The following is a 27195-nucleotide window of genomic DNA, read 5'->3' on the forward strand; positions in this document are numbered from 1 at the left end:
GCAGATCGCACTTGAGTGTCACCTGCTCGCCCCGCCCTCAGCCCCCTTTGCAAAGTGCCACAACCAATGACCAGAGCGTTCTCGACACTGGGTCTAATTCAGTGAGGTTTTATTGTAGAAACGCTGTCTCTGGAGATGCAGGACGCGGACCCAGGCCGCCGGGTGCTGCCGGTGCGGCCCTGCGCCCCTAGACCCGCTGCCCCCCCGCCCCTGCCCGCTGAGGACACTGAGCTCTTGGACCCCGGCGGGACCGACCGAAACTCGGCATCCCCTCGCCCCCCACCCCCCGGGGGACGCAGCCCCCCAAAGGCCTCATTTGCAAGTCCGGCTGAGTCCACGCTGGGGTTCTTGCGGGGTGCGGGGCTGTCCTCGGCGCCGGAGCGAGGGAGGGGCGGTAGCGGCGGCGGGAAGAGCGCGCGGGGCCGGCGCGTCCTTGCGCGGAGCGAGGCAGTCGGCGGCGGCGGGGAGGGCTCCGCGTCCCGGAGGACCCCGCGTCCCGGAGGACCCCGCGTCCCGGGGGCGCCGCGGCAGGTCGGAGAGCGGCCGGGTCGGGCGCGGCGCTGCGGGCGGCTCCCCCGCGCGGACCCGGGACTGCGCCTGCCGCGGCTCCCCGCGCCGCTACACCGGCCGCGACCTCCAGGGCGCGCGGGCGTCGCGCAGCGAGCGGTCGTGGGGCAGCGCGGCGAAGGCCGAGTGGCGCAGCTGGCAGCCGATGAAGAGCACGACGAGCGCCACGGACAGCAGCAGCAGGAAGAAGAGCAGCAGGTAGGTGGGCAGGTCGGGCTTCGCGGCCGCGCCGTCCCGCACGCCCCGCGCCGTGGCCAGCTCCAGCGGCAGCGCGCCCTCCGCCTTGACCGTGGCCGCCAGCGCCGGCGCGCCGCCTCCCGCCGCCTCGGGGCCGGCCGTGGCGTTGAACACGTCGCCGTACATGGCCCGCGGGGCCCCGGCCGGGCGCCTCACTCGCCGCCGGGCGCCCCCATGGCCCTCTCCCAGCGTCTCCCGGGCCGGCGGCTCGCGGGGTCGGAGCCGGGCTGCGGTGGGCCCCGGCGAGCTCCGGGCTGCAGCGCGGCCAGACGTGGCCGGTCCGGCGCGTGCGGCCGCAGTCGGGGGACGCGGGGCGGCCGGGGCGGGGCGGGGGCGGCGGCGGGGGCGGGGGCGGGGTCCGTCCGGCGCCCCTGCGTCTCCGGGCGGCGGTCCCGCGGCGGCGAGCCCCGGTCGGACGGCGCGCGGCGAGCCTGTCGGCGCTCCTCGGGCTGCTGCGCTCCCGCCTGCAGCGGCGACTGCGCTCCGAGGCTCCGCGCGCTCAGGTCCCGGGCGGCGGGGGGCGGGCGGCGGGGGGCGGGGCGCGGGCCTGACGGCGCTGCCCCCGGAGGCTGCCGACCAATGGGGCGGCGGGGGACGCGCTGCGACGGCCCCGGCCCGGCCTCACATCACCTAAGGCCGGAGGGACCCGCGGGGAGACGGAGGGAGGTAAAACAGGGTCACACAGAGAGGCTTACAGACCTATGAGCAGAGACGCCGTGCACGGCAGGCTGCTCCGAGGCACCTGCTTCCATTCTTCCCCCGATATACTCCCTCCCTCCCTCCCTCCCGGCGTGACCGGGCCTCCAGGGGCACCTGGGGCAGGCGCAGAGGCCCCCCTGCAAGCCGGGACGGGTTGGCCGGGCCCAGGCCCCTGTCTAGCTGGGCCCTGAGGGCGCAGGTGCTGCCCAGCTCCCCTGGCCCGGGCTCCTCCGGAGCAGGGGGAACGAGGGGTGCGGTGCGGGTGGTGATACCGCAGCTGACCTCAGCTGACCTCGCCAGGCCTGGCCACGGCGAGGCGGCCAGAGCAGAGGCGAGCGGTCCGTGAGACTGAGGGGCTCTCCTGGTCCAAACTCCTCCCCTCCTTTGAGAAACTGGGAACTGTTGCCCTAGCTGCACTGCTCCGGAAGGACTGACTGCCCCAGCGGGTCACCGGGTGACCCTGCCCGAGGTAGGGGGGTGGCCTGCGAGAGGCCCAGGGCTGGAGACTATGGAGGCGCCCACTGGCCTTCGCTGTCCTGCAAGTGCAGAGTCGGGGCTGAGGGCGCCTCCTTCCTCTGTACTCTGCATAGGCGTCCCTCACCTTAGCCTCCGCTGTTACCTGGTCACTTGTCAGATACCTGCAGGGTGAGGCAAGTTCTAGCTGCGTCCCTCCTCCCGTCCCCGGTGCAGTGTGTGGGGAGAGCTTGGTGAGCACTGGCTGAGTGAACCGGGGAAGATAAGTTAGGCATCCCTCTTGCCCTCCGCATGCCTCACAGCCTGGCCTCCAGCACAACACGCGCAGCCTCAGGATGTGCAAGGCCAGCCGGGGCCAGAGCTCATTCCCACAGATCCCACCCCAGCCGGGGAGAAACACCCTTGCAACCTCTCTGTTTAACATTGAAGTCGTGGTCCAAGGCCTGACTCTCCAGAGCGTTTTTCTCCTTGTTGAGGGAGGCCTCCACTCTGCAGGCTGTCGGCAGGGCTTTCCTCTCAGGCACACAGACGGGGGAGATGGATGTGTGTGGATGGAGTGGAGGGCAGGGCCTGACAGGATGCTGAGCACCACCTCATCTCCCCACCTTGGTTCTGGGGAGCTGCCCAGCATGCTCCTAGGGCCTGTAGGATGCTGAGCCTCGATGCCTGGCCAAACCCTCGTTTTCCAGGTGGGAAAGCTGGCTCTGAGAGCAGCAAGGCTTGTCCATATGCACTCGGACAGCCGCCACCAAAGAGCGGTGGAGAAGCCAGGGAAGTGGGCCACTCAAATGAGGGGAGGTAGTCCCTTCCCCGGAAGGCCTGACCTATTTTGGACAGCATTGTTCTCAGCCAGCAGGATCCCAGGGGAATTATGTGCTCTCACCACAGGCTTCCTGGCTTTCAGAGGGGAAGGGGCAGCACACAGGCTGGATGGAAGAGATTTGAGCCAGGTGAAGCCCCTGCCCTAGCAATTCCCAGGGTCTTGGTGAGGCTTGAATGGTAGGGCTTGAGTAGATGGGTTCGGGATTTTGCCTCGACTTTCCTCTTTGCCTCTGTGTGTGGGGGAACATGGCCCTGCTCTCTCTACTCTGTCTCTGCCCTAAGCCACGAGATTAGGTAAGACAGTAGGTGGTGGCAGGAAGCAGAAGCAGCTCAGTTGGGAGGTCCTAAGTGGGGGAGTCTGGGCCTTGGGCTATAAAATGAGGGATTGTGGTAAGAGATTTCTCTGGTCTTGCTAGGAAGCATGGAGTAAGCATCCAGGAAGTAGGTGTGGAGCAGGGGGGTCTGCAAAGGGACCTGCAGCCCTTGCTCATGAATAGGGGAATGGAGGTCTCAGGACCTGGGGTCCCTGGTGCTCTCATTCTGTCCCCACGGCTCCTGCTCTTCAGCATCAGGTCGCATTCTGCAGGAGTGATGCATGCGAGGGCTTGCAGCCTGTGAGTGGTGAGTGGCGGAGCTGAGGCTGGAACCCAGGCAGCTGGGCTCCAGAGGCCATGCGCTTTACCGCTACCATGACCTCTTCCAATGGGCTCCAGAGGTCATGCGCTTTACCGCTACCATGACCTCTTCCAAGGGCAGAGCAGTGCCGTTGGCTGCTGCTCAGGGACCTCTTCTCTCAGGCGGGGCTCCAGCCTGCGCTTAGGCGTGATCTTTCTGCTCATGGGGACCTGGGAGGGAGGCAGCCTCCAGAAGTGGTGCCCTCGCCAAGGCCAAGGCCACCCAGCTGGGGTCAGGAGGCGAGGCAGCTGGGATTCCGTAGCCTCTCCTCTTCCGCTCAGCCTCAAGCTGCTTCTTCTAATGAGAAACTCAACAAAGAACGTGTGGTCAAACTGCCTGGCATTTTGGTAAAGTTGGAGAAGGTATCTTGCCCTTTTTTGGGGGTCTTTTGGTCTCCAAGCGGGGAGGGCACTGTTTCTTTTCCGAAAGATGTTTGGAGCCTGGGAGGGCGGTCACGTTCCCCATTCCCTAAGCGTCTGGGCAGGAAGGTAAACAAGGCCGGTGCTGAGTGAGTGCAGAGATGAAGTTTACACAGTTTGTTACACAAGCCAGAGCGACCTTCCATTAAGGGAGCTTTGTGTACTCATACATTTAAGTCTTGGAAAAGATTATAAAGGGGCTCTGAGTTGGCTTTGACAGGCAGAGGTCACAGGGCCAGGCGTGACCTCTATCCCCATTATGTGGTTGCTGAGTGACACATGCTGCCCCTCCTCTGGCCTGTCTGTGGAGGGACGGGAAGATGAGGCAAGGGTGCCTTTCCTGCCACGATGGGGCCATTTGGCAGCTGCTTAATGGAAACCGGGGAGACTAGGAGCATTAGAGCCCCAGGATTCCATAAACTGTGCTGCGGGGCCTGTGGGGCCCGGTGAAGCTATTTCTGTTTCTCCTGCATGCGAGGGGAATTATTATTACACAGCTCCGCGTCACCGAGAGGCTGGGGTGCAGGTCAAGGGAGAAATGTTGCTGCCCGGGGTTTGCCGCCACTGGAGTGGCTTTCTGTGCGTGTCGTGTGCTGTGATTGCCGTGGCGTGCTCCTCCGTGAATGCTGATGATGCCCTTGCTTGCAAACGTTTTCATTTTAACCATGGTGCTCGGCAGTGCTCTAGAGGGTTTTTGGTTTTTTTATTTTTATTTTTTTTTACAGATGGCTTCGACAACCACAGTGGCTGGTGACTTAAGGTCATATTTTAGAATGACCATTTTAGAACTAAATAGAAAGTAGGCCAAGCCCGGCTTAGAAATGCAGGGCCTTTCCAAGGGGGAAATAGGCAGTAGTGGGCTTGGGGAATGGTCAGGCTGGACTGGGCGAGAGGCTGCGGTCTGGTGTTTTGCCTGGGTACCTGGGGAAAGGATGGGGTGTGAGCGTGAGACCAAGTGCAAGGAGAGTGCTCACGGACGCTCTTCTCCCAGAAAGGGTATCTCTGCCCTTGTCCTCTAACACCTGGGCCTGCGGCTTCTCTTGCTGGATCAGACGGTGCGATGTGATGGAGAGAGTCAGTGACACGATGCACAGGGCTGGCTGGGGCTGTGGCCTGAGATAGCTGGAAGCAGGTGCAAACTTGGTCTGCTGGTGGTGGGTGGCTCTGACTCTGGTGATGGGATGATGCTGGGTGTTACCAGTTTTTGGACAAAGTCTCACTGGTTAGTACCTTGATTACCACATGTGACCTTTCCTGCCTCTCTAGGTCCCTTTAGCTGTGTGGTCTCTAGCTAAGTGGCCACAGAGACACAAAGCTTCTAAGGTTGCTGAGACTGATGGTGACCAGTTGCCACCCCTTGAGCTGAATCACCTAGACTTTTCTGGAAAGGACAGAAGTGGAGCATCTGGGTGGCTCAGTGGTTTAGCGTCTGCCTTTGGCTCAGGGAGTGATCCCGGGGTCCTGGGACCGAGTCCCGTGTTGGATTCCCTGCAAGGAGCCTGCTTCTGCCTCTGCCTATGTCTCTGCCTCTCTGTGTGTCTCGCATGAATAACTAAATAAAATCTTAAAGAAAAAAAGAAAGGACAGGGGTTTGCATGACAGTGACGCTGTACTGCCCCTGCTGCCTAGACCCAACCAGCGTGGGTGGTGTGGAGGGGTGAGTGAGGTCGCTGCATGTTAAGGAGCAGGTCACCATCCTGGCCAAGAACAGGAAGTAGGCCAAAGCTGGGATAGAGCATGTACCAAAAGGAGCAGGAGGGCTTGGAACAGGGCTAGTGTTTGGAATCAGTAGCCAGCCAGCTTCAGGGGCACCTGGGAGTCTGGCTGAGTCCTCTGGTCCTGCCCCTGTTTTTCCGGGGAAGGGGTACCTAGATCATGAGGTCACACTTGGAGAGAGATTGGGCACCAGAGGCGGTGTCTCAGGCCCAGAAGTAGAGACAGGCACCAAGGTGAGGGAGAAGGTCTGTTCAGTTAATTAGGAGGCCCCCCAACCCATTCCACCTGTAGTGTTGAGGGAGAACTACTTCATGGAAAGGTCTGGAAATTGGGGGTGATGCCAGGGCAGAAGAACTCGTTCAGGAAGAGGTGGTTCTTTTCTAGGATTGTATTTCCTAAGATTGAGTGTACATCCATCAGGTGAGATGCAGTATTATTTTAGATAGCCCATTGGTAAAATATTAAACACCACTGAATCACAAGATGCAAGAATCATTGGCTTCTAATCTCCTCTAATTATCCTGGTGATGAGAAGAAGAAAAACCTAGTTGGGCCCTGGGTCAATGCGGGTCTGCCGGAAAGCACATGCCGGAGATGAACTGGTGGAAATGCCCGCGGCGGAGAAAAGGTGCAGGAGCCGGAGCAGGCAGGAGGACTTTGTGATCACAGTGCAGCCTGGGGCTCCTGAGAACTGAGGGGGAAGGAAGGACTGGGGGAGGGTGGCGGAGGAGCCTCCAGGTAAAACAGCCGCAGCCAGGCCAGTGGTTGCCTGGTGGGCAGGAGGCATGCAGCTGGGGGCAGCTTGGACTCTGTGGGTGGTCGAGAGTAGAGTCCCTTTCCCCTGCCCCAGTGGGCTGGTGGCCCTTTGCAGAGGGCTGTGGCAGGCCTGGAGGCAGGGCAGGTGCTCAGTCCCTGCAAGACTCCCCTCTCCTTAGAAGCCTCCCCTCCTAGCCCTGGCCCCTGCTTCCCTGTCCCCTCCCCCGGTGGCTGTGACTGGTCAGTCTCCGGCTGTTTACAGCTGCTTAAGACGATAGACCTCAGATTCAGGGTCGACCAAGGCTAAGAGTCACGTCCTGGGGCTTTGGCCCAGGAGTCTGGGCCACGATCGGAGCCCAGCATCTGCCCCGCCACAGCCAGGGCCTGGGGTTTGTGGCCAGCAATGTGCCATCCATGAGCACCCCGGCTGTGTGCGTGGCTGTTCTCACCCTCTCCTCACCATTGGCATGTCCATCTGGGCCGCTCCTGCCCAGGGGCAGAGCTCCGCTGACTGACGCTGCAGAGCCTCCCGCCCTCCCTGTCTGTCCCTCTGTGGCCTGTCCTCGTCCTCGTCCTCGGGGAGGGCGGTGTGGGGAGCGGGGTTTGCTGTGGCTCCTGTGTGCAGTTGGGGACCTCTCTGAGAATACCGCCACAGAGTTAAGTTTTCAAGTGATATTTAGGTAGAAAGAGAAACAGAATTAAAAAAAAAAAAAAGAAAGAAACAATCAAAATAAATGACACATTTTAGAAAGCTGACAAAGATCCAAAATGTGGGAAAACAATCCAGACTGGCTTCGGGTGCCCTACGCTTCCTCACTTCCCTTCAGTCGCCACATCCCCTGCTACCCTGTGTTTAGGAACACCTCAGTGCAGAGTCCCCCACCCCTGACCCTGCACCTTCCTGTCCCAGCACCAGGGAGCCCAGAGAGCAGGTGGTGGGCGTGCTCCTAGGAAGGACCAGACTCGTGGAGGGGGATGGCGGGGGAAGATACTGGTCTGACCTGGTAAGATGCCTTACCTTTGCAAATTTTACAAAAATGCCTGACCAGGTGGGTGAACATGAGCTGGGGCTCCCAGGCTCAAGCTTCGTTGACCTCACGGTAAACCCACCTCCGTCTTTCCCAGGTCCGCTCCCCTGCCAGCAGGGGCCTGGATCATCCTCAGGTCACTGCCTGAGTCAGTGACTTACAATGGCTCCCAATGACTTTTTTAAAGTAAAAGTCATTTCTTCTTATTTTTATGCTGCTTATAAAAGCAGTATTTGGCCATTATCTGGAAAATATAGACAAGGGTAAAAAAGGAAATAAAAATCATCCTAGGGGCAAGCAGTAGCACTTTAGAACTCTACTCTTCTCCCATCCCCTGCTAAGAATTAGACATGACACTGATAGTGGAGAGGTTGGAATGTCTCAGCACATGGGCTCACATTATGTTCCTCCTTTTGGTCCATTTTTTGTTCTAGAACATTCCTGTTTATCAGCCTCCATTATTTTTTCTTCCTGGAGCCCTCGAGAGCTTGGATGAAGGCCTGGCCAGTAGATGCAGAGCATTTGAAGACTTGAGAGCGAGATGCTAGCTGCAGCGTGTTTGAGTGGTGAGAAGGGGTGCTGCCCTGCTTGCAGACCTCGACTGGGGAGCCTGAGCATTCCCAAGAACAGACGAACTGAGGACCGGTTCTGCTTTCAACTGTGTCAGGGATGCCTGATGTCTAGGGTGTGGGAAATGGGAGAGGCAGGGGGTCTGGGCCAGAGGAAGGACTGGGAAGGGCCACTGGGTTCAACCTCTTGAGGGTTCAGATATGGCTGGACCTATACCTGGGAGGTACAGGGAGTGGCCCGTGTGGCCTGCACCGCCACCCATGACTGGGCGCCGCACCAGCTAGATGCACCTGGTTTGAGCCAGCAAGAAGCTCTGGGATTGGGAGCCTACCTGCAGGAAGGGGTGTTCCCAGCTCCTGTCACCACTACATCCTTCTCCTAGCTGCCTCTATGGCGAGCACCCTGGGTAGGCTTTGGGAAGCTGGGCCAGGTTGGGGAGCGGCAGCAGGGACAGGCTTGAGCTCTGCCTCCAGACCCTACAGCTGAGCTGACTTCTGGGTGGACAGTGAGAGGCCTGACTTGCATCTTAGGGCATTAGTCTTGGCCCTGCAAGGACAGATACCCCTTCCCTACTGGCTTCCTTCCCCAAAGACTGGGCCAAGCCTGAAAATCCCGTCCTCCAGGCAAGGCTCTTGCTGGAGTCCCTGACAGCTGCTCTGAGCCCCTGGAAGCTGGTCTGGGCCTTCTGCGGACCCTGCCTTCATGGGTACAAACCCTCAAGTCACTTTTCAAGTTAATGGGAAGGTGGGATAGGAGAGACATTTGATTTTCATGCCCCTCCTTCCACCTATACTTAAAATGTAGGGAAGTTTTCCATCCTTGACCAGAAAGAGGGGAGGAAATACAAATTTACAAAATTTAGGATCATATTCCTTCAGGGTTTGAAATTATGTTTTCTTTTTTTCCTAAGGTTGGTTGGCTGGCTTTAAACAACTTTGTTTCTTTCCCATAAAAGTTAGGGATCCCGATGATTTTAATTTGGAGTAAGCTCCTCCCGACAGCCAGTCACCCCTGCTCCTAACCTGCCCCTGGCCGGTGTCTGAGGAACAGCCCTTTTCCTTTCCTGGCACCTTTGCACCTGGGGATGCCATCCACCCCAAAAGGGAACAGCTGGTTCCTGACGGGTCAGGAGGCCCTGGACAGAAGGGACCACGGATATGGGATAGGAGCAGGAAAGTCCTCCCAGTCCAAGAAGCAGCAACTGGTTATGAACAAATCTGAGAAAATATCTCTTTTGCTCTGTCAGTTCCTGACAGGGAAGGAAGGACAGATATGCCCACAGCCTGATTCATGAGGAGATGTGATTATTTAAAAAAAGTTTTAAGTGAGAGAACTGAAGCTGTCCTTTAAGTGGCATTTTAAAACCTAAATTGGAAACCACATTAGCATTGCCATTTTGTGCTGCGGGCACAGAAATCCGACCTGTCCTTCTGCTGCGTCGGGTTTTTGAGCCAGGATTTTGGAGGTCTCCATCCTGGAAGGTGTACCCCAGGGTGGTACGCGTGGACTCCGTGGCCCAACACTGCTGGGGAGGGAGCTGCTCCTGCCACCCCCCCCACCCGAGGAGACTGCCCATGGGCTCATTCTGTGGGGCAAGAGAAGTAAGCTGAATGACTTGGATCATCTGGCCCTTCTTTATGGAAGCCTAGAAGATGCCGCTCCCCCAGGAATGGCGTTGTGTGGATTTTCTCAGCCTCTCAGCTGGAACCAAATAGGGGAAAAAAGTAGATGCTTGGGGGGTATCAAGGGCATTCTGACACAGGACCATCCACCAGCCAGCCCAGCAGGGCTCTGAATTTGACCATCTAGGCAAGAAAGGCAATGGCCAGCACCATCCCCTCCCCTGCTTCCACCCCCAAGGGGAGCTGAGGGCTGTGAGGCAGGGTGTTCCAGGGACTGGGTCTCAGTTTCTCCTCATGGTACTTCTTCTCCCCCACCCTCTCAGGCCTACCTGGGGGACACTTTTAAATTTAGGTTCTGGCCCCAAACCCAAAGATTCAAATCCAGCCTTGGAGCTGGGAGTATGTGTGTGGGTGTGCATGTGTGTTGGTGTGTGTGTGATATCGTCGGGCGTCTCCTGGCACCTGTGAGGCTTCCTTGCAGACCGGCAGCAGGCAGACAGCCCACATGAACTGCCTCAGAGAAGGGACACCAGTGCAGGACTCAATTCACAGGAGTCAAATGACTGGCTTTCAAATTTCAAAAGTCTGAGCATGAGATTCGGAACAAGACATTGTGAGTAAGGACAGGGCTGTGCCTGGAACATATAAGCACCTTTGGGTGAATCATAGCAAGGTGCCTTTGTCCTTGTCAGGGCAGATATTAGCCCTGACAAGGGCTAATATCTGTTGGACCCTCCCCACTCAGCAGGGCACCTTTGTGTGGTGCATACACAATCTTATAGGGTTGTTGCCCTGTGCAAGGGCATGTTTTCCCACCTCTGACATTACAGGAGACCTTCCTGCTCTCAGGGCAGGGAGCTGTGGGAGGCTGGTTGGGGGACAAGGAGACCTCCCTGCCTTGAGAGGGACGCCAGAGACATGGAGAGTTCTGCGGGTCAGGGTATAGGAGATAGTTAAGGCCTTTCTGGGGTCAAGCCCTGGGAGGCAGAAGCCTTCAGAGGATGGGTGGCTCCCCCAGCGGCACCAGGTGTGACAAGGCAGAGAAACTCCTACAAGCCCACCCTGTGTGCCTGGGAGTGCCCAGGGCACAGCTGGCTAAGCCGTTGGAAGACACAAGAAGAGGTTCTGAGCCAGTGCTCCACAGAGGGCATGCAAGTGGAGTGGAGTTGTCTGAGGGGGTCTCTGGGATGGGAGTTAGGATCCAGGTGACCTCGCCCTCCAGGACTGACCTTTATTTTTATTTATTTATTTATTTATTTATTTATTTATTTATTTATTTTATTTATGATAGTCACACAGAGAGAGAGAGAGAGAGGCAGAGACACAGGCAGAGGGAGAAGCAGGCTCCATGCACCGGGAGCCCGACATGGGATTCGATCCCGGGTCTCCAGGATCATGCCCTGGGCCAAAGGCAGGCGCTAAACCGCTGCGCCACCCAGGGATCCCAGGACTGACCTTTAGAAAGCAGACAGGACGGCAGGTGCCTGGTGGATGCCAGTGCAGAGAGGGCTGTGGGGGGAAGACCGAATACCCACCGGCAGCCCACAGAGTTGAGCACCATGCCTCGGGGGAAGGTGGGTGTGGGCCTCGGAGCTGGGATTTCTACCCCCTCGGGAGAATGGTCGGGGGCTCCTCCCGGAGACTGGCTACGGGAAAAGTCATGTTAGAGCCCTTGTCCGAGTGAGCTTGCCGATGGACAGGGATATAAATATGCAAAGAAAACCACAAATACCACCCCCTCCCCACTGCCGGCCCCGTAAACCATCTCTGTGCAGTGAGATTAAAGACAATTTTAATTGCTTCTGAGAGTGGAGGTTTTTGAAAATTTCTCCAGTGACTACCATTTATTTTTGTGATGAGAATAATAATTTTTTAAAAATACAGTATAAAGTGAAACAGCGAAAGTAGTTTGCTTTTTTATCTCTCTGCCCTCTGGGGGCTCCCCTCTCTGGGCTCCTCCTCTGGCAGCTTCCCTGAGCCCCTGGGGAGCCCCCTTCTCCCAGACCCTGCAGGCACCGGCTGGAGAGAGGGAGTAGGCCCAGCCGGGAGTCCTGGAACTAGAAGCTCTGATTCACGATGGCACGACAATGATGTCATCAGCGACAGTTTTGCATCTTGTCTGCACCCACTTGAGAGCACAGCCAGGGCAACAGAAACACTCGCCGTTTTTGGCTTCAGGGAGAAGGTCTCTCCTCCTCCACAGGCGGGAGGGTCCTGGCTGGGCTCTGCTGAGCCGGAGAGGGAGTAGGCTGCGCCTTTCCACTGGCCAAGCACCCAAATAGCGTCCTTTCTGAGAATCTGCGTCTCTGGCCATCCGAGCCCTTGATCCCCACTTGGAATCACGAGGACAAGGCCCACCCTTGGGGTCTGTTGGGGCCATTTGGAAAGAAAGAGAAAAGATGGCAGAGCAGCTGGGCTCCCTTCAGGAGTCCCCCCGACTGGGGAGGCCAGGATGAAAACGGAACCGAGGCGGGAGGGGGCTCGGTGAGCGGAGCTGGACCCACGCTGATCATTAAGGAGCAGATTACGGGCTCCAGTTGTGAGCGCGCAGAAGCAGCACGCCTCCTCCCGATACAGACCGGAGGTGACTGCGGTTCCATCACAAAAAGAAGGAAAAGATGCCAGAAATAAACGGTGAGGGGTGCCCGGTGGCTCAGTCGGTTAGGTGTCTGCCTTCGGCTCAGGTGGTGATCTCAGGGTCCTGGGGTCCAGCCCTGCGCAGGGAGCCCGCTTCTCCCTCTGCACCTCCCCCTGCTCCTGTGCTCTCTCTCTTTCTCAAATAAATAAATAAAATCTTAAAAAAAAAAGAAATAAAAGATGGGTCTCAAGGATGAGGACCTCAATTGTTATGGCAGAGGAAGAGGACGCCTCCAGGCCTACCCCATGCGCAGCCTGCTGGGCGCTTTTCCCACGCATCTGTCTCCGTCAGCGGAACCTGGGGGAGGAGTGGCCCCCAGAGCAAGTGTGACGCCCCGGCACCCAGGAAGTGTGTTGTCCCAGCCTGGCAGGTTGTCTACTGGAGGGCTCTGCTCCCTGACCTCTGGTGAGTCCTGAGACTCCAGGAGGGAGTGGGCAGGGACTGTGCCCAAGACCCAGTGCAAGGACGACATGACCTCACCTCCGGAAAGCAGGAGACATGATGCCCCAGAAGGTTATTACCCCAAACCCTTGTTAGTGTTTCCCGTCCTTTTCCTAAGAGTTTGCTTCATAATGACGGTGTTTAATAATGGGTTGGCAGCATAGGGTAGAAGAGGATTGAACTTCTTACCCTGACCATTTTTTCTCTTGGTGTCTCCCCAGTACTTCCTGCCCAAATCCTAGAGAGCCTTCCAAAACTCGATCGGTGGCCCCGTCTGGGTGAAGACCTCAGAGTCTGCTAGAGCACTGGACCCTGAGGCTGCAGCCCATTTCCACTCCTGCCAGTCCAGAAACCTGATGACCATGCCCATGTAGTGAAGGGACCTCTGTGTAGAGCATTAGAATAGGGCTGACCCCTGGAGTCACCTGGGAGCATCTCAGATACAGATTCCTAGGCCTTGCTCCCAGTCTGTAGGTCCGCATTACTAATTAGTGTCCCAGGGCAGGAGGTTCTAGGACCACAGGGAGAAATACTCTGCAAGGAGCATGCCTCCTCCTTCAGGCTGCCCTCCAGGAGGGCACACACACTCCCACACTTGGTGTCCCACCCGAGGGTTGACCGCCCATTCAGCTGTGTTCACAGGGACCCACCCAGCAGCCAGCCAGGGTCATGGTGCTCAGGGGCCCAGGGGTTGAATTTCCAGTTCACTGGGACTCCTACACTACTTAAATTCTTTCTTTGCAAAAGCAATAATGAGTTCTGTTCAGCTCGCTTTGCTAGGTTGTTATTTTAATTAAAAAAGGTCAGGACGTGAAGGTGCTGTGACACCTGTAAGGTTGGAAACCCATTGTCTGCCGGGCAGTGATTCACAGGCGGCTTTGTGACATCACCTCCGTGTTGGCCACTGCTCTTATTAAAATCTCACCGATCCACTTCACTGTTGCCAGGCTTGCGGCCTTTGTCTCCAGCGAGCCTGCTGTCTCCCAGCGCCCCGGAGGCCACGGGGCTTCACACGTCGCGTGTGAGCAGAGAGGATGGCTGCACCCACTGGCAGCATCCTCCCCCAAAGAGGCCAGAGTGGTTTTGGGGCTGGATGGCTCTCTTTTCTTTTCCCTCCCTCCCTCCCTCCCTCCCTCCCTCCCTCCCTCCCTCCCTCCCTCCCTCCTTTCTTTCTTTCTTTCTTTCTTTCTTTCTTTCTTTCTTTCTTTCTTTCTTCTTTCTTTCTTTCTTTCCTCTTTTATACTTGAGAGAGGGAGAGAGACATAGCATGAGTGAGGGGAGGGGCAGAGGGAGAGGGAAAAGAAGACTCTGCTGAGCAGGGAGCCTGACGTGGGTTTCGATCCCAGGACCTCTGGGTCATGACCTGAGCTGACAGCAGATGTTCACTTCTCACCGGGCGCCCCTGTTGTGGAGGTTTCTGTTGGTGCTCAGACACAGGGTTTCTTTCTGGGTGAAACCAAGCTGGTCCAGGTCATTGGGAACCCTGCCTGTGGCTTGATTAATACTAGCAGAGGTGCATTCCTAAGGCATTGTGCATCGAGGCACTTGGGGTTCAGTCACCCTCCTGGGGTCGCCCTCCCGGGGTGACTACATGGGCTCCTCTCCTGGGATTGGGCTGCACATGGTGTGAAAAGTTCCCGGACCACCTACAGTCCCTTTGTTACTCTACAGCTTGGGTAATATGCACCTGCAAACATGACTTCCCATGATTCTGTCATGAGGATTGATAGTCCTCAGCTGGGCAGCTCTTCCTCACCCAGCGAGTGTGTTCTGTGGCTGCACTCAGCTGGGAGCTTGGCTAGGCTGGAACAGTCCAGAAGCTTCTCATGCTCCAGGGTTCCTCTCCACGTGGCCTCTCAGCATTCAGTAGCCTGGCTTCTTCAGTACACAGCCTTGGCTTTCTAGAAGCCCCAGGGGGCAAGTGCGTATCAGGCCTCCGGAGCAGAGTGCATGTGCACGTCCCATTGGTTCACATGGGTCGCGTGACCAAGCCAGGGTGGGCATGGGTGGGGAGTGAGCAAGGGGTGGAGGACCCTTGAGCAGGTTACGTTGGGGTCACTGTTTTTATCCACGGAAACCTCATTTTCCTTTGTTTCTTAGGAGGTCACCAAACACCTTGTGGAGCAGGACAGCGGCCTCCCCCCATCTCTGTGCCCCCTTGCCCTCTCTGCTGCTGGCACCTGTCCTGCGGCCTGGCCAGATCCTGGGCTGGGAGGCCCGCGGTGTGACTCGGGGAGCTCACCCAGACCCACGCTCCTCCACTCTGTGCTGATGGTGGTTTTGGCCCCTGGGTGCTGGAGGAGACTCTGAGGCCTGGCAGGTAAGCAGTTCTCTCTTCGTTTTACTGTGAAGTCACACGTCTTCACACAGAAGCTGCCTCTTTCACATGGGTTCTGGCCTCTTCTTTCTGGGGGAGGGCCTGCCCAGGGCTCCCAGGGGCTCCATGTCCATGGAGCTGCAGACCTGCTGCCCCTCCTCATCTGCCTGGGCTGCTGCCAGGTGGCCCATGTGGCCACGTGCCTGCCTCTGCCTCCTGTCGCCTCTTGCTGGGGGCATGGGCCTGGGTCGCTTCTCACCTTCATGGCCCTCTCCTCCTCTCTGACTGTGTGTGGTGGGCACCAGGGGCGACAGACAGCACCCTCGGGCTTGGGACGCCTTGGGTCTCTTCACGGTTCTACGGGCCCCTGCCCTGTGATCCTGCGGGTGATGCACACCTGGGCTGTGTGTGGACTGACAGGCTTTGTGGGTTCCTCTCACATTTGTGCTCTTGCCTCGGACCACAAGCTGTTTTCCAGAAGAGGTCTCTTACATTTCTCGTCAGGCTGAATCTTTCATGTCGTGTGTCTGCAGAGAGGAGCAGTCTGGGAGGCCTTTAAGAATCAGGAAAATGGTATTTCTGTCCTTTGGGAGAAGAACTGAAGATCTGTCTACAGTGCCCAGAATACTGATCTATACCGTCCTGTCTGTGCAGCCTCAGTGTGCTGGTGCTTGGGGACACGGAAGTTCAGGAGTCCCAGGACTCAGCAGGCACGGCTGAGGGGAAATGTTACGGGAAGCAGCCGGGCCCCAGCCCCCACGGCCTTTGCGGACGCGCACAGTACACATTCTGTTCACGCTGTTGGTGACAGACAGTGATGATGCTCGCAGCGTCTTTATGTAAAGATATGTCTAAAAAAAAAAAAAAACAGCTCGGCTCTGAGAAATGTTCACCTTCTGGAGGGCTCCACAGGCTGTGAGGGGCCCTGATTTAGTTGGGAAAGCACCAGAGGCTCCTTTGGCTGGGTTGTCTGTCCTGCTATTGATTGGAGCCGAGCAGGAAACCCCCGGGGCTCCCTTCTGTTCTGTCACTGAAATGATCCAAAGACTTACTTCCCCTCTCCGTCTGGGACTGCCCCGGCTCGGGGCTGCTCCCCCGGCACGGCCGGCCTGAAAGCCCCTAGGCTCAGGGGGATAGCTGCTGGGATTCACGCTGCTCCCGCCATCCGTGCTCCCGGAAGGCGAAGAAGCCCCCATCTAATGCTGAATTGTGTTTATGTAACTCGAATCCCTGCTTCGTCGCCTGCACCTACAAGATAAGGCTCTGTATTTTCTGTTTGTAGCAGGAGCCTTGTCAGCAGAATCTGGTCCTCCTCAAAGTGTCTCCTGATCATTTCTAGAATCTCTGAGGGGTGACCCCCGCCCCCCACAAGAATGGTACGGCTTAAAAAAAAAAAAGAATGGTACGTCTAGTTCCCAACTGGCTGCCGCGTCCCGGCCCTGTGACTCCCCGCCGCGTGCTGCCCGCACAGCTGCTGAGAGGGGCCTTCAGGGCCACAGTCCATCCCGGGGATGCCCAGGGTGCCGGTCCGGGATCCTTCAGAGCCAGGAGCACGCTCTTCTTCCAATGCCGAGGGGCACGTGTCCCCTGGGCCCGCGAGTGGCCCTCGGTCCAGGGTCTTGCAGATTTGCTCTTCGTCAGTTTCGCTGGCCCGAAGCCATCACCTTTAGTCAGAACCTCACTGACTCTCCAGAAAGACAAATCTCCGTTTTTTGGCTCTGCTCCTCTAACCACAGAAACAGCGAACAGCCCCAGGGGAGGGGGTGGGGCAAGGAAGCCCTGACGTCATTCCTGCATCCCTCAGGGCTCCAGGACTGTGAAGGACGTCAAGAAACCCCCTGCACACTGGCTTCATCGACAGCGGGGGTTTATGGGCCTGTGGAGCTGAGAAGGCTTCTGGAACAGTACCCCTGCTCTAAGGAAGAGCTGCGGGAAAACGGGCAGGGGGGTGGGTGTGGGGGTGTGCACCTGGGGGCTCAGTGGCTGAGCGACTGCCTTCGGCTCAGGGAGTGACCCTGGGGTCCCAGGATCGAGTCCCACGTCGGGCTCCCTGCGTGGAGCCTGCTTCTCCCTCTGCCTGTGTCTCTGCCTCTCTCTGTGTGTCTCTCATGAATAAATTCTTTAAAAAGGGTGGGCACGGGTGAGACTGTGCAGCCTCTTCCCTTCTCCGATCCGATCTCTCCTCACTCCTTTCTGTCTCCCTCCTCCCCTCCCTCCCTCCCTCCTTTGCTTCTCCCCACTCCTGCCCGCCTCACCTCTGTCTGGCTTCCTTCCCAGACAGGCTCTATCTAAGAGGTAAGGGGGGTCTGCTGGTGTCTCAGATTCCTGTTCCCCTGCTCAGCGGCCCCCGGCAGGAAAGAAGGGCGGCTCTTTCCCACCATCCACATGTATATACTTTTCAGGGCAGGAGCCTTAAGGCCCTGCATAGGGCCGTGTTCCTTTCTGGGGCGGCTAAGTGGGGGTCGGGTGCTGGCCTGTGCCTGTAGATGGGGTTCATGAGCAGCACAAAGCCTATGTGTCCCAGGACCTGCCTGCTGCCCCCCCTCTGCTCCTCCTCTGCCCTCCCTCTGCCTTGCCTTCCCTCGGCTTGATCTGTGCACATGTGCAGCTGTGGTTGGGGTTGAAGGGGCAACGTTGGAAATGTCGTCTACTCTGCGGGGCTCTGTACCTGTGTTCAGACACCAGAAAGTGTCAGGATAGACTTGTTTCTGCCTTGTCCTTATCAGTGCACTGCCGGGGCAGGGCGGGCATTGGCCTGAGTTGTGTGGGGTCAGCTCCACGGGACCCACGAGCCTCTTTGGTCAGTCAGCAGGGCTGCCACTGTGTCCCTGTCCAGACACAGCGGGCTCTTAGTCTGAGGACATGGAATCCGCACTTTTTAACAGCACCCTAAGGAGAGTGCACTTTGCCCTTGCCAGGGTTGGGGGACTGGGGGGGGGCGTCCTTCTTCCTCCTCCTGCCTCCCTGGATGTGGATGGGGGTGCAGCCCGGGCTGGGCTGGACGAGGATGAGGCCTCCCAGTTGCGGTCCTCATGTCTCTGGGCGTGGAATGCTTTTCCTCCACAGGCAGGGCCAGGCTGCCTTGACTGTCATGTCTCAGGATCCGGCCTCCTTTCCTGTTCTTCCCCCGTTGCAGGGAGGCCTTTCTGGGCAGGAGAGAGCCCTGTGCTCCTCAAACACCACTTCTTCCCAAATCTGCGATTCTTCCCTCAGCCTTCTCCCTTCCTGAAAGACTCCAGCCTCAGGAAACCCAAGCCCCGGACACTGTTATTCTTTTCCTGTGTCTGTGTCATTGCTTCCCTGAAAGGAGGGGGCTTCCCAGCTGCTTGACTGCTGTGGGGAAGCAAAGGGGAGAAACCCCCGGCAAGGCGTCGGCAGAGACTCCTCCAGGCAGCGCCGGCTCAGGTGGCCTCTGCTTGCAAGGCCCGGGGTGAGGGGGGTCAGCCTGGGCCCCTGCCCGTCCTAGACCAGAGGCAGCAGGGATTTTGCTGCCTGAGCTGGTTTACAGCCCTGGTCTCCTGCAGGCCCTTCCCTCCGGCATACTCACTCTCCAAGGGATGAGGGGAAGACGGGGATAAACATAGAATGGGGGCGTCGCCTCCCTGCCTCAGAGGATCAAACTCCTAATTCCTGTCAGCCTCTGCGGGCCTCACACTCACACACTCACACTTGACATAAGGCGTAATGAGCCCTTTGAGGAGTGGCGGCCCGGGCTGCTTATTTTTAACCAGACTCTGGCTCTAGCAGGGCAAGGTGTCTCGGCCTCCTGGGGGTAGGCCGCCCGGAGCTGGCTCCCACCGCCTTCCCCACTTGGAGGAGCTTCTGCACAGTTGCCCTCGCGTTGGGGAATGTCCCCTCACCTGGGGTTTGTCGGTCGGTCGGTGTTTTGTCTTCCCGTGTCTGCGGGAGGGAGAGAGACGCTGTGACGGGCGGACAGCAGGGGAGGCGGGCAGGGCTTCCTCCAGTGTGTGAGCACGCTGTGTCCTTTAGGAATTGTGCTGGGGCCTAACTTGGGGGGAGGGTGTTTGTCCAAGAAGTGTCACTAGGATTTGTCGAGTCCTCTTAGGAGCCATCAGAAGGTGACAAGTCGCTGGAGAACTGACTGCTTCAGCAGTGGTTCCCCTGGTGGCTGTGTGCTCCAGGCCTGGTGGGAAGCAGCTCCAGAGCATAGAAGGTGCTGGAACTGGGGCCATGGAGGCCATGAAGGCCATGCTGTGGCCGGGAGGGAAGGGGCCGCAGGGTTCTGCTGGCATGCACAGAGCTGTGGCAGGGGAAGGCTTGTGTTTCCTGCAAACTCACTAGATTTTCAGAGCCCAGCGGTGCCATCTGAAGGAATTGTAGAAAACTGGGGCTCGGCCAGGATTTCCTGGGGGGCTACTGTCTGGTTCTGTGCTAGCCAGCAGTGGGAACAAAACAGGCTCAGCCGCCCCCACGGTCTTCCTGCTGGCAGGCAGGGCAGGGAGATGCTACACGAATATGTGAAAGTTAGAGTCTTACACAAGGACAGCTGTGCAGCCTGTGCTGGGGGATGAGGGGGTGCTGTGGGAAGCAGGCAAGCCTGAGGACGGAGGTCCCTGGACTCTTCAGCCCAAGGGAGGGCTTGGGCTCTTTCTCCTCCTCTGTTGTGAGCCCCTCTCCTGCTCCACTCTTCACTCACCTGCTTTGTTTCTCCAAGAGCTGCTTCTCTCACCTGGTTAGTGCAACAGGAGCCAGGGAGATGGGGTGAGGGAGGGAGGCTGTCAGTGCCTGGAAAATCACTAGCTCTTGCCTCAGCTCCAGCTGATAGCCCTGCCAGCCCTCGGTTCCACGCCTCTCCAACAGCTTTCCGTGAAAGCGAGGCCCCTCTCTGCACCACCTCTCTCTGGCAGCCGTGAGCCCACTCCTGGACCACCTTTACCTCCCAGACACGGCCTCCGAAGCCTGACGATGGTGCTAGCTTTCCTTTTCAGTTTTTAATGACGTATTGGGACTTGTTTTCCTTTATCCCAGTAAAAGGAAAATGTGAGGCTTAGGTTTGAGAGGAATAGGGCACCCCAGGATCTGAAAACGGGGTTGCCACCTGCCTCTGGTTAAAGGCAGATTGGGAAATTGAATAATGCCTCTTCGAAGCGTTTATTAGCATTCTTATGGAGATAAGTGAGGGATCTGAAAGGAAATCTTCCAGAAGTGCTGGTAATTTGTCCCCTGGATAAATCAATTGCTCTTCTTACAAAGCAGTCAGCTTTCTTATTCAGAGTCCAAGCTTAAAAAGGAAGTCCCCTCACCCCCACCTCTGGATGCTTATGTGTCTCATCCCCAGTGTTTCGCAAGGGATTCGGTAAATATCTGCTGAATGAATCCTGTCGTCATCCGCAGTCTTGGGGGGTCATGGATGAGTATTTGGGAAAAGTCAGAACAGTGTCCCGTCACAAAGACAGGTACACAACCTGATGGGCACGGGAGGATTTGCAGGTTTTTTTGAAATTCATCTAAGGATTCCAGGTGAAAAGCTCCTAGACTGTGAGCATACAGCATGCCCCTGGCACCTGTGGGGCATTCCTCTTTTTTCTCTTGTTGGAGCACTGGGTGGTGGTGCCAGACCACCCGGGTGTGAAGCCACACTTCAGGGCATCTTCCCTAGCCTTCCCTTCCCTGGCTGTTGGGGGCCCAACAAATGTGGGCTTTCCTCTGACCCCCCCCCCCCCCCCCCCCCAGAAATTGGGAAGATCTAGCAAAGCCGATCCTGTATTCTTTACGGCAACAGTTGGCTGGGCCGAGTGTCTATGGCACTTCGGGTAGGGCTCAGCTGCCCCCTCCGTCATGGCTCTCCCCCTGCCTCAGTGGTGCCAACCGACTTCACTTTGGTTTATTTTCCCATCTGATCTGCTCTTTTCTTAGAACAGGATTAAACAAAAAACAAAAAACAAAACAAAAAAAAGTTTGCTTTCCGGAGATACACTGGGTATTGTGAAACACAAGCCCCCTCATGCATGTGTGTGTGTAAGACATACACGCACATACATGTTTTGCCCTCCCTGGGCGTCTGCAGAGCACCTGGATTTGTGACTCTGAGCTGCTTTCTCTTCACAGGGTTGCAGTGTGAGGCTTCAGTGGGCAGATGCCGGCAGAGCTTTCAGCACCGGACCTGGTGCCCAGCAAGTACTCATTCCACGTGTGTGGCTAGGGTGACTAGTAAGTGTCTTCTTGGGGCCAGGGCCTCTCTCCGTATCCCACAGCAGTGCCTCCAACCTGCTCTGGAACCGGTGTTGTTTGGGACCGGGGCTCCCTCTGGCGGCCGCTCTCCGGGCTCACACACACAAGGTCGCTCCTTGAGAAAGAGGTGGGCGTGGGGGGGTGCTTTGCCTGCACCCCTTCCCCTCCCACATAGGGCGAGAGGGCGAGAAGTGGGCCGGAGGAGATTTTTGCTTCCCTCACCCTTTTCTGGGCCTCCTTCGTAACTTTGATGGGGTTGGGCTCATTAGGTCTGAGGATAGGAGGAGGGCAGGAAAGGAGGGGTCCCGGCTTCATGATCTTGGGGGTTGGGACCCCCTCACACTTGTCCCATTCCCCTCCCAGAGAAGTGCTGACCCATGGGCTTCTGAGGCCACCTCCAGACCGGCCACCAGTCGGGCCACCAGACGGCAGGAGGGCGGCACATTGACATACAATCCCCAGGCTATATTATGAGGTAATTTTATTTTCTTTCCATTTTAGGTAAAAATAGTAAATACAAGATAATAAAGGTAAAAATACATCATTTGGATTTTGTTGTTTTTCTCTAAACAGTGCTACCTACAGTACAATTTTTGATTTAGGATTTTTAAATTTTTTTTTATAAACAAATAAAATTATTTTGCTATTAGGCTATCTGTGTTCTCGTCTGGCACTTAAGAATAGATCACAGGTCACCTCCCGGTTCTGTTTGGATGTGTGTGGGCTGCGGGGGTGTGGGGGGTGTGGTGGTGGTCGGGGAGTGAGGAGGGGGCGGGGCATGGGGTGAGGTGGTTTGTCTTCCTCGGATGCAGAGATGCGGTCCTTGTGCAGCGGGGGGTGGGGTGGGGGGGCACGACTGTGCACCCAAGAAGGCCTCTTCTTGCACTGGCCACAGGGACGTGCATCACGGCTACTGGACCAAAGGTCTCACACGTGTCCGTGGGGCATTCCTTCCCCCCACCCCTTTGCTGGCCTTTCTTCCTCAACAGCCCAGATTCACAGCAGTTCCGGGTCAAGGCAGGCCACGACGCTGCCCCCCCCCCCCCCGTCAGCATGTCCACTCCGGACGGACGGAGCCAGAGGGTCCTCTTGGTATCCTCGAGGCGTGGGCCCAGGACCCTCCCCTGCCAGGGCTGGCGGCTAGGAGGTCCGTCCTGGCCTGGGAATGCTGGTAGAAGTCACAGGTGCCCACGCGGGCTGCTAGATGTCTTTGCCCTTGTTTACCCTCAGGTGGTCTTTGTTTAAATTCTTGCCAAATTTCTCACTGAGCTGTTGGATCAGGTCTGCGAGCTCACCGGTAGCTTGAGATTTCTCTTCCAGAAGCTCGTAGCGCAGGCTGGAGATGTCTTGCTTAATTTCCTTCAGTTCACCTGCAAGGACAGAGGAGCTCTGGGTGAGTGTGAGCAGGCACAGAGGGCTCGCTCCCCGTACGTTGGGGGCGGGCATCTTTCCAGCACAGTCAGGATGCTGCTCCAGCCCAAGGAGGGGACAGCGTTGTGACCTAGGTCCCCCTGGCTCCTACCACTGAAGGACATGTCCATCCATCTAAAACCCTCCTCCTTCCACTCTGGTGGAGCTCTCCGTGAAGGCTCTCAGGCAGACGGAGGAGTCAGGGTCAGGATTGTGAAGTCCTGGCACCTCTCTCCTACCATGACAGCATGCTGGCTTTGGAGCCACTAAAGGCAGACTTCAGGACTCCCAGGAACGCCCTCAGTAACTGGAACGTAATCGTCGCGATGCTCCGTGCTTTGCTCCGTCACTGCTCTCTGCAGAGGAGAAGCTCCAAGTGTGCAGGGCCCGGCTCAGCACAGTGCATGTGGCCACGAGCCAGGCGGCCTGACAGAGCTAGGGTCCGCCCAGACCCCGTGGGCAGCGCTGCCTCACCGAGGCCACTCTCCTTCCACAGCAAGGGGCCACCAGGTGGGAACTTGCACTTGTTTCCACAGTGAGCCACGGGGTACAAATCCACCTGGGCTTGGGCTGTGGAAATCCCTAAATTAACTATAAAGAAGACTCAGAAATGTTCTTTTCTGATATTATAGATATTGGACATGCCTCAAATGGGAGCCTGGTGCCTGGGAACATGCTATTCCTATATATTTTTTCCTTATGTGCCATGTACAGAAAATGCAGAGATCTTAAAGGTACACTTTAGCCAGTTTTGACATGTGCATCCACCCCATTTGCTTTTCATCAGTGCTTTAGTGAGCTCCAGTTGCATGGCATAATTCTAGTGGCATGAAGCCTGGCAACCCAGCCGTCTGTAATCACGGCGACACACTGCTCGAGGTGGCTGGCAGGCCACTAGCATTGTTAAATTCGAGACCCAACCATAGGGGTGGCTGGATGGCTGCTGCTGGCCCCTGGAACATGTCAGCCCAGGAGTGAGTCCAGCCACTGCTCATCTTCAGGCTGCATGCTGGATGCTCTGGGAGGAGGCAGAGGGTCACTGAGTGACCAGGCTCTTCCAGGAGGCCCCTGGGGCCTGAGCCAGGGGGACACTTGGTGCCTTCATTCATGGAGGAGGCTGTTTTGAGGTAGCAAATATTTGTCCTGTGTGTCTCATGAAGATTAATGACCTGGTATAAGGCAATTTGCTTTTTACTTAAGAGTAACTGCTCAAAATGGACTGGAAAATCACCCAGGTAGTGAAGGCAATGTAGCCTGCAAACCTCGGTATGCATCTGGATGACCTGGCGCTTTAATCAAAATGCACAGCCCCCAGGTGCCACACCTAGGTGTGGCCTGGGATGTGCATTTTTAACAAGGGATTCTGAGGTGGGGGAAATGCTTAGAGAGGCACTGCTGGCTGTCAGGTTCTGAGAGCCTGGAAGTGAGACAGGGTGGTGGCAGGATCTGAAGGGGTCCTGTCTGCTTACAGCTCTCTGTGTGTGCACCCAGGGAATGAGGACTTCTGGGCTGTCCTGTACCCATAGGTCATGAGGTGGACTCAAGGCCACCATCGCTGCAGTAGGTAGGATTTTTACCACCCCCACCCCTACCCCCGATAATGACCAGGTCCTAATCCCTGGTATCCAGTCTGAGTACAGTCACTTTACATGGCAAAGGGAACCAGGGTTACCAGTGGAATTAAGGTTGGAATTAAGGTTGCTCATCAGCCAACTTTAAATAGGGAGATTATTTTTGGATTATACAGTCTAATCATGAGTCTTTACCAGTGAAAGAGGAAGGCATGAGAGGGTCAGAGAGACATGAAGACAGAAGAGGAAGGAATGTGGCAGCTAGAGAAGGGATTGGGGACTGAGTGCTGGCTCTGAGATGAGGGGCCTGTCGGCAGCTGATGGAGGGGGTGGTGGCCACAGCCAACAGCCATTGCAGGGACAGAAAACTCCATCCCACAGCAGCCTCGTGGAACCTACTTGAGCCCACACCCAAACCAGCAAGGAACACGAGCACCCCCCAACCTTTGGGGCCTCCAGACAGGAGCACAGTCCTGCCAACACCACCTCGATTTTAGCTGAGCAAGACTGCACCTCACTGTCTACCTGTAGGAAAAGGACCCATCGCTCACCTTCATTGACTTCATCACTTTCTCTATCCACCTGGGCCTTCAGGACGTATCTTTTTATGAGCCGCTTCATGATTTTCTGAAATGGGAACACAAGGAAGGGATCAGACAAGCCTGGCCAAGGACAGAAGCATCTCACATGGGGATGTCTGGTGCCCAGCTCCTGCGGAGCACCTGGTCAGCAGCTGGGAGTGCTCCCATGCCTGGTGCCTCTCTTCTGAGGGTGCCTTGCCTGATGGGGGGACCTGGGCTTGTCCCTGTTTAACCTCTGCACTAGGATGATCCTGCCCTGGGGATGCAAGAACAGGACACTCAGTGGGAAGCCAAGGCAGGGGTTGAGAGAGAGAGAGAGAGAGAGAGAATCATCTAAGATCCACAGGTGCTGCTTGAGGGTCCTATGCCTGACTCTACCCTGACCTTTTTTGTGACCTTAGCCAGTTCTGTCCTCTCCTTTAGAACAGAGTCCGGACCAGGCTGGGTAAGTCCACTTGACCTGGAAATTTTCTACCAGAGGCAACAAGAGATACAGGCGGGCCTCAGGAGGTTTTGCCAACATACCACTTCCCTGAAAGCCTGACTCTGTGCCGCCAGTCACGGCGGAGGGGAAGGACTTCCTGTGGCTCCCATGTATTGTGCAGATAGAGGTTCTTTAAGCAAATGAGCAGGTAGGAGTAAACAAGAGATACCAAGAGCAGAGCCAAGCATGAAAAAGACCGCAGGAGGTGAACTTGGGATTTTGCTGGCTAATTGCTGGAGGGCTGCTGGACAATCACAGGATGTAGAAATACTCGGAGAGCTGCGATTTCTGAATCTGGCAGAGAGGGAGGGATTCCCTGCTCCGTGCTCATCCCTTCCTATGACCTGCTCACACCCAGGGACTCAGGGGACAGAGGCAGCACTTTCTAGATGGAAGGGACCTGAATTTTGTCCTTGGCGGTGCTGTGTGTGGTCAGGCAGGTTGCTAAGTTCTCTCTGACTACATGGGCTCAAAAAAAGCTTTTGGTAAGCCAAGGGAAGTGGGTGGCTGAGGGCACAGGGAAGGATTTAGCACATTCTTGCACCAGCTGCAGGCTCTGTCAGTGCCTTTAATGGCCAAGAACGACCCCAGAACACCTCTCCCGTGTCTCCAGGCTTCGTGAGTCCAGGGCTCTAACTGAACCTAGCAAAGGCTCTCTGCGGTGAGCCCTACGTCACCTGTAGGCCACTGCTGCTCCCTGCCCCCCTCCTTGGCCCTTGGGCAGCTGGTCTCCTTGGCTCTGTGCTTTGAATCATGATCTTATTTCGGCTGAACAGTTAGTGAGCAAGTTGCCTTCATGCTGCTCTCTGTCAGACAGGCCTGGATCTTGCCATATTAGCAGTTCAAGTGCATATCTGCTAGATTTAGTGAAGCCTAACCTGAGCTAAGGTTTGCATATCTACTAGATTTCTCCTTGACATCCTTCTGGCCCCTAAGCCAGGCTACCCGAGTTATAAGAATGTATATAAAGCCTTTCCTGGGACTCAGTAATGCTCCTTTCACCTTCAACTGTAAAACCCAAACAAAATCAACTTTGTCCTGAGCTAGTTCTCATGGGGAAAAAGCACAAAACCTAAGAAACCCAGATACCCAGCTATCTAAAATTCTCCCTTTTTAAAAAATAAAAAGATTTTGTTTGACAGAGAGAGAGCACAAGCAAAGGAAGCTGCAGACAGCGGCAGAGAAAGAAGTAGGCTCCCCGCTGAACAAGAAACCTGAGGCAAGGGCTCGATCCCAGGACCCCAGGATCATGACCTGAGCTGGAGACAGATGCCTAACTGACCAACCCACCCAGGTGCCCCTAAAATTCTTCTTGAATATAGAATTCAGAAGTATTCTGCAAATTTTCAGGCTGAGACAAGTCAAGGGGATCTAGTTAAAGTTTGTTGCTCTTTTAAGGAAAAGTTCAAGAATTAAGGGTTCTTTAGTTTCTTGATTCATCAGTTGAAAAATGTACGTATGGGGTCAAAGTATAAGCTGGTGATTGGAAGTGGAGAGTTTCCTATGATGGTGCTCAGGGGAGACCCTCAACAGGTATGGCAGCGATCACTGTCTTCCTGGCTTAGGGTGCATCTTGTGTTTTAGCACAACACAACTCAACCTGTTATTTTAAAAGATTCCACATTATTAATACACGTAATTATTAATGCCCTTCAAACTCCATTTGTCTTGAGTAGGTGAGTCCCCACTCACAAGCCCCCTTCAGTGTGGAGTGGCCCTCTGAGAGCTGGGAAGAAAGGGTAAAAAAGAAACACAGAAACAAATGTATTGAATATTTCCTGCAGACCAGGAGTCATGTTAACCTCCTTAACAAAATGACCTTGTTAAATTCTCCCAGAAACCTGGTGAGCTTGGGGAGGTCATCTGCATTCATAGATGAGGAAACCGAGGCTCACAGAGTGAGGTGATTTCTCCAAGGTCACACAGATCTGAAATGTAACAAAAATGGAAACCAAAGCTGGGGCTTCTTCCAACCT

At 56.3% G+C, this 27195-nt stretch overlaps 2 protein-coding genes and 1 long non-coding RNA gene across 3 annotated transcripts in view; 1 reads left to right on the forward strand and 2 right to left on the reverse strand.

Moving 5' to 3' along the window:
- Nucleotides 1-92: 92 nt before the first annotated feature.
- SMIM32 (small integral membrane protein 32) lies at nt 93-1088 on the reverse strand. Its single transcript, XM_077910942.1, has one exon. It carries the CDS (start codon nt 928-930, stop codon nt 619-621), a length of 312 nt encoding a protein of 103 aa, XP_077767068.1. The 5' UTR covers nt 931-1088; the 3' UTR covers nt 93-618.
- Nucleotides 1089-13529: 12441 nt separating this feature from the next.
- Nucleotides 13530-16939, forward strand: LOC144322144 (uncharacterized). Its single transcript, XR_013387718.1, has 3 exons — nt 13530-13685; nt 14765-14984; nt 15486-16939. It is a non-coding gene; the product is annotated as an uncharacterized LOC144322144 (long non-coding RNA).
- Nucleotides 16940-21653: 4714 nt separating this feature from the next.
- TRPC7 (transient receptor potential cation channel subfamily C member 7) overlaps nt 21654-27195 on the reverse strand; it is a 140851-nt gene continuing 135309 nt past the window's right edge. The window contains exons 12-13 of the mRNA XM_077913159.1: nt 24706-24781; nt 21654-22543 (exon numbers count right to left, since the gene is read on the reverse strand). Coding sequence (XP_077769285.1) covers nt 22374-22543; nt 24706-24781 — 246 coding nt within the window. The 3' untranslated portion in view covers nt 21654-22373. The remainder of the gene's footprint in view (nt 22544-24705; nt 24782-27195) is intronic.

Source organism: Canis aureus, chromosome 10, assembly GCF_053574225.1.
Source record: "Canis aureus isolate CA01 chromosome 10, VMU_Caureus_v.1.0, whole genome shotgun sequence".
In the NCBI taxonomy this organism is placed as follows: Eukaryota; Metazoa; Chordata; class Mammalia; order Carnivora; family Canidae; genus Canis; species Canis aureus.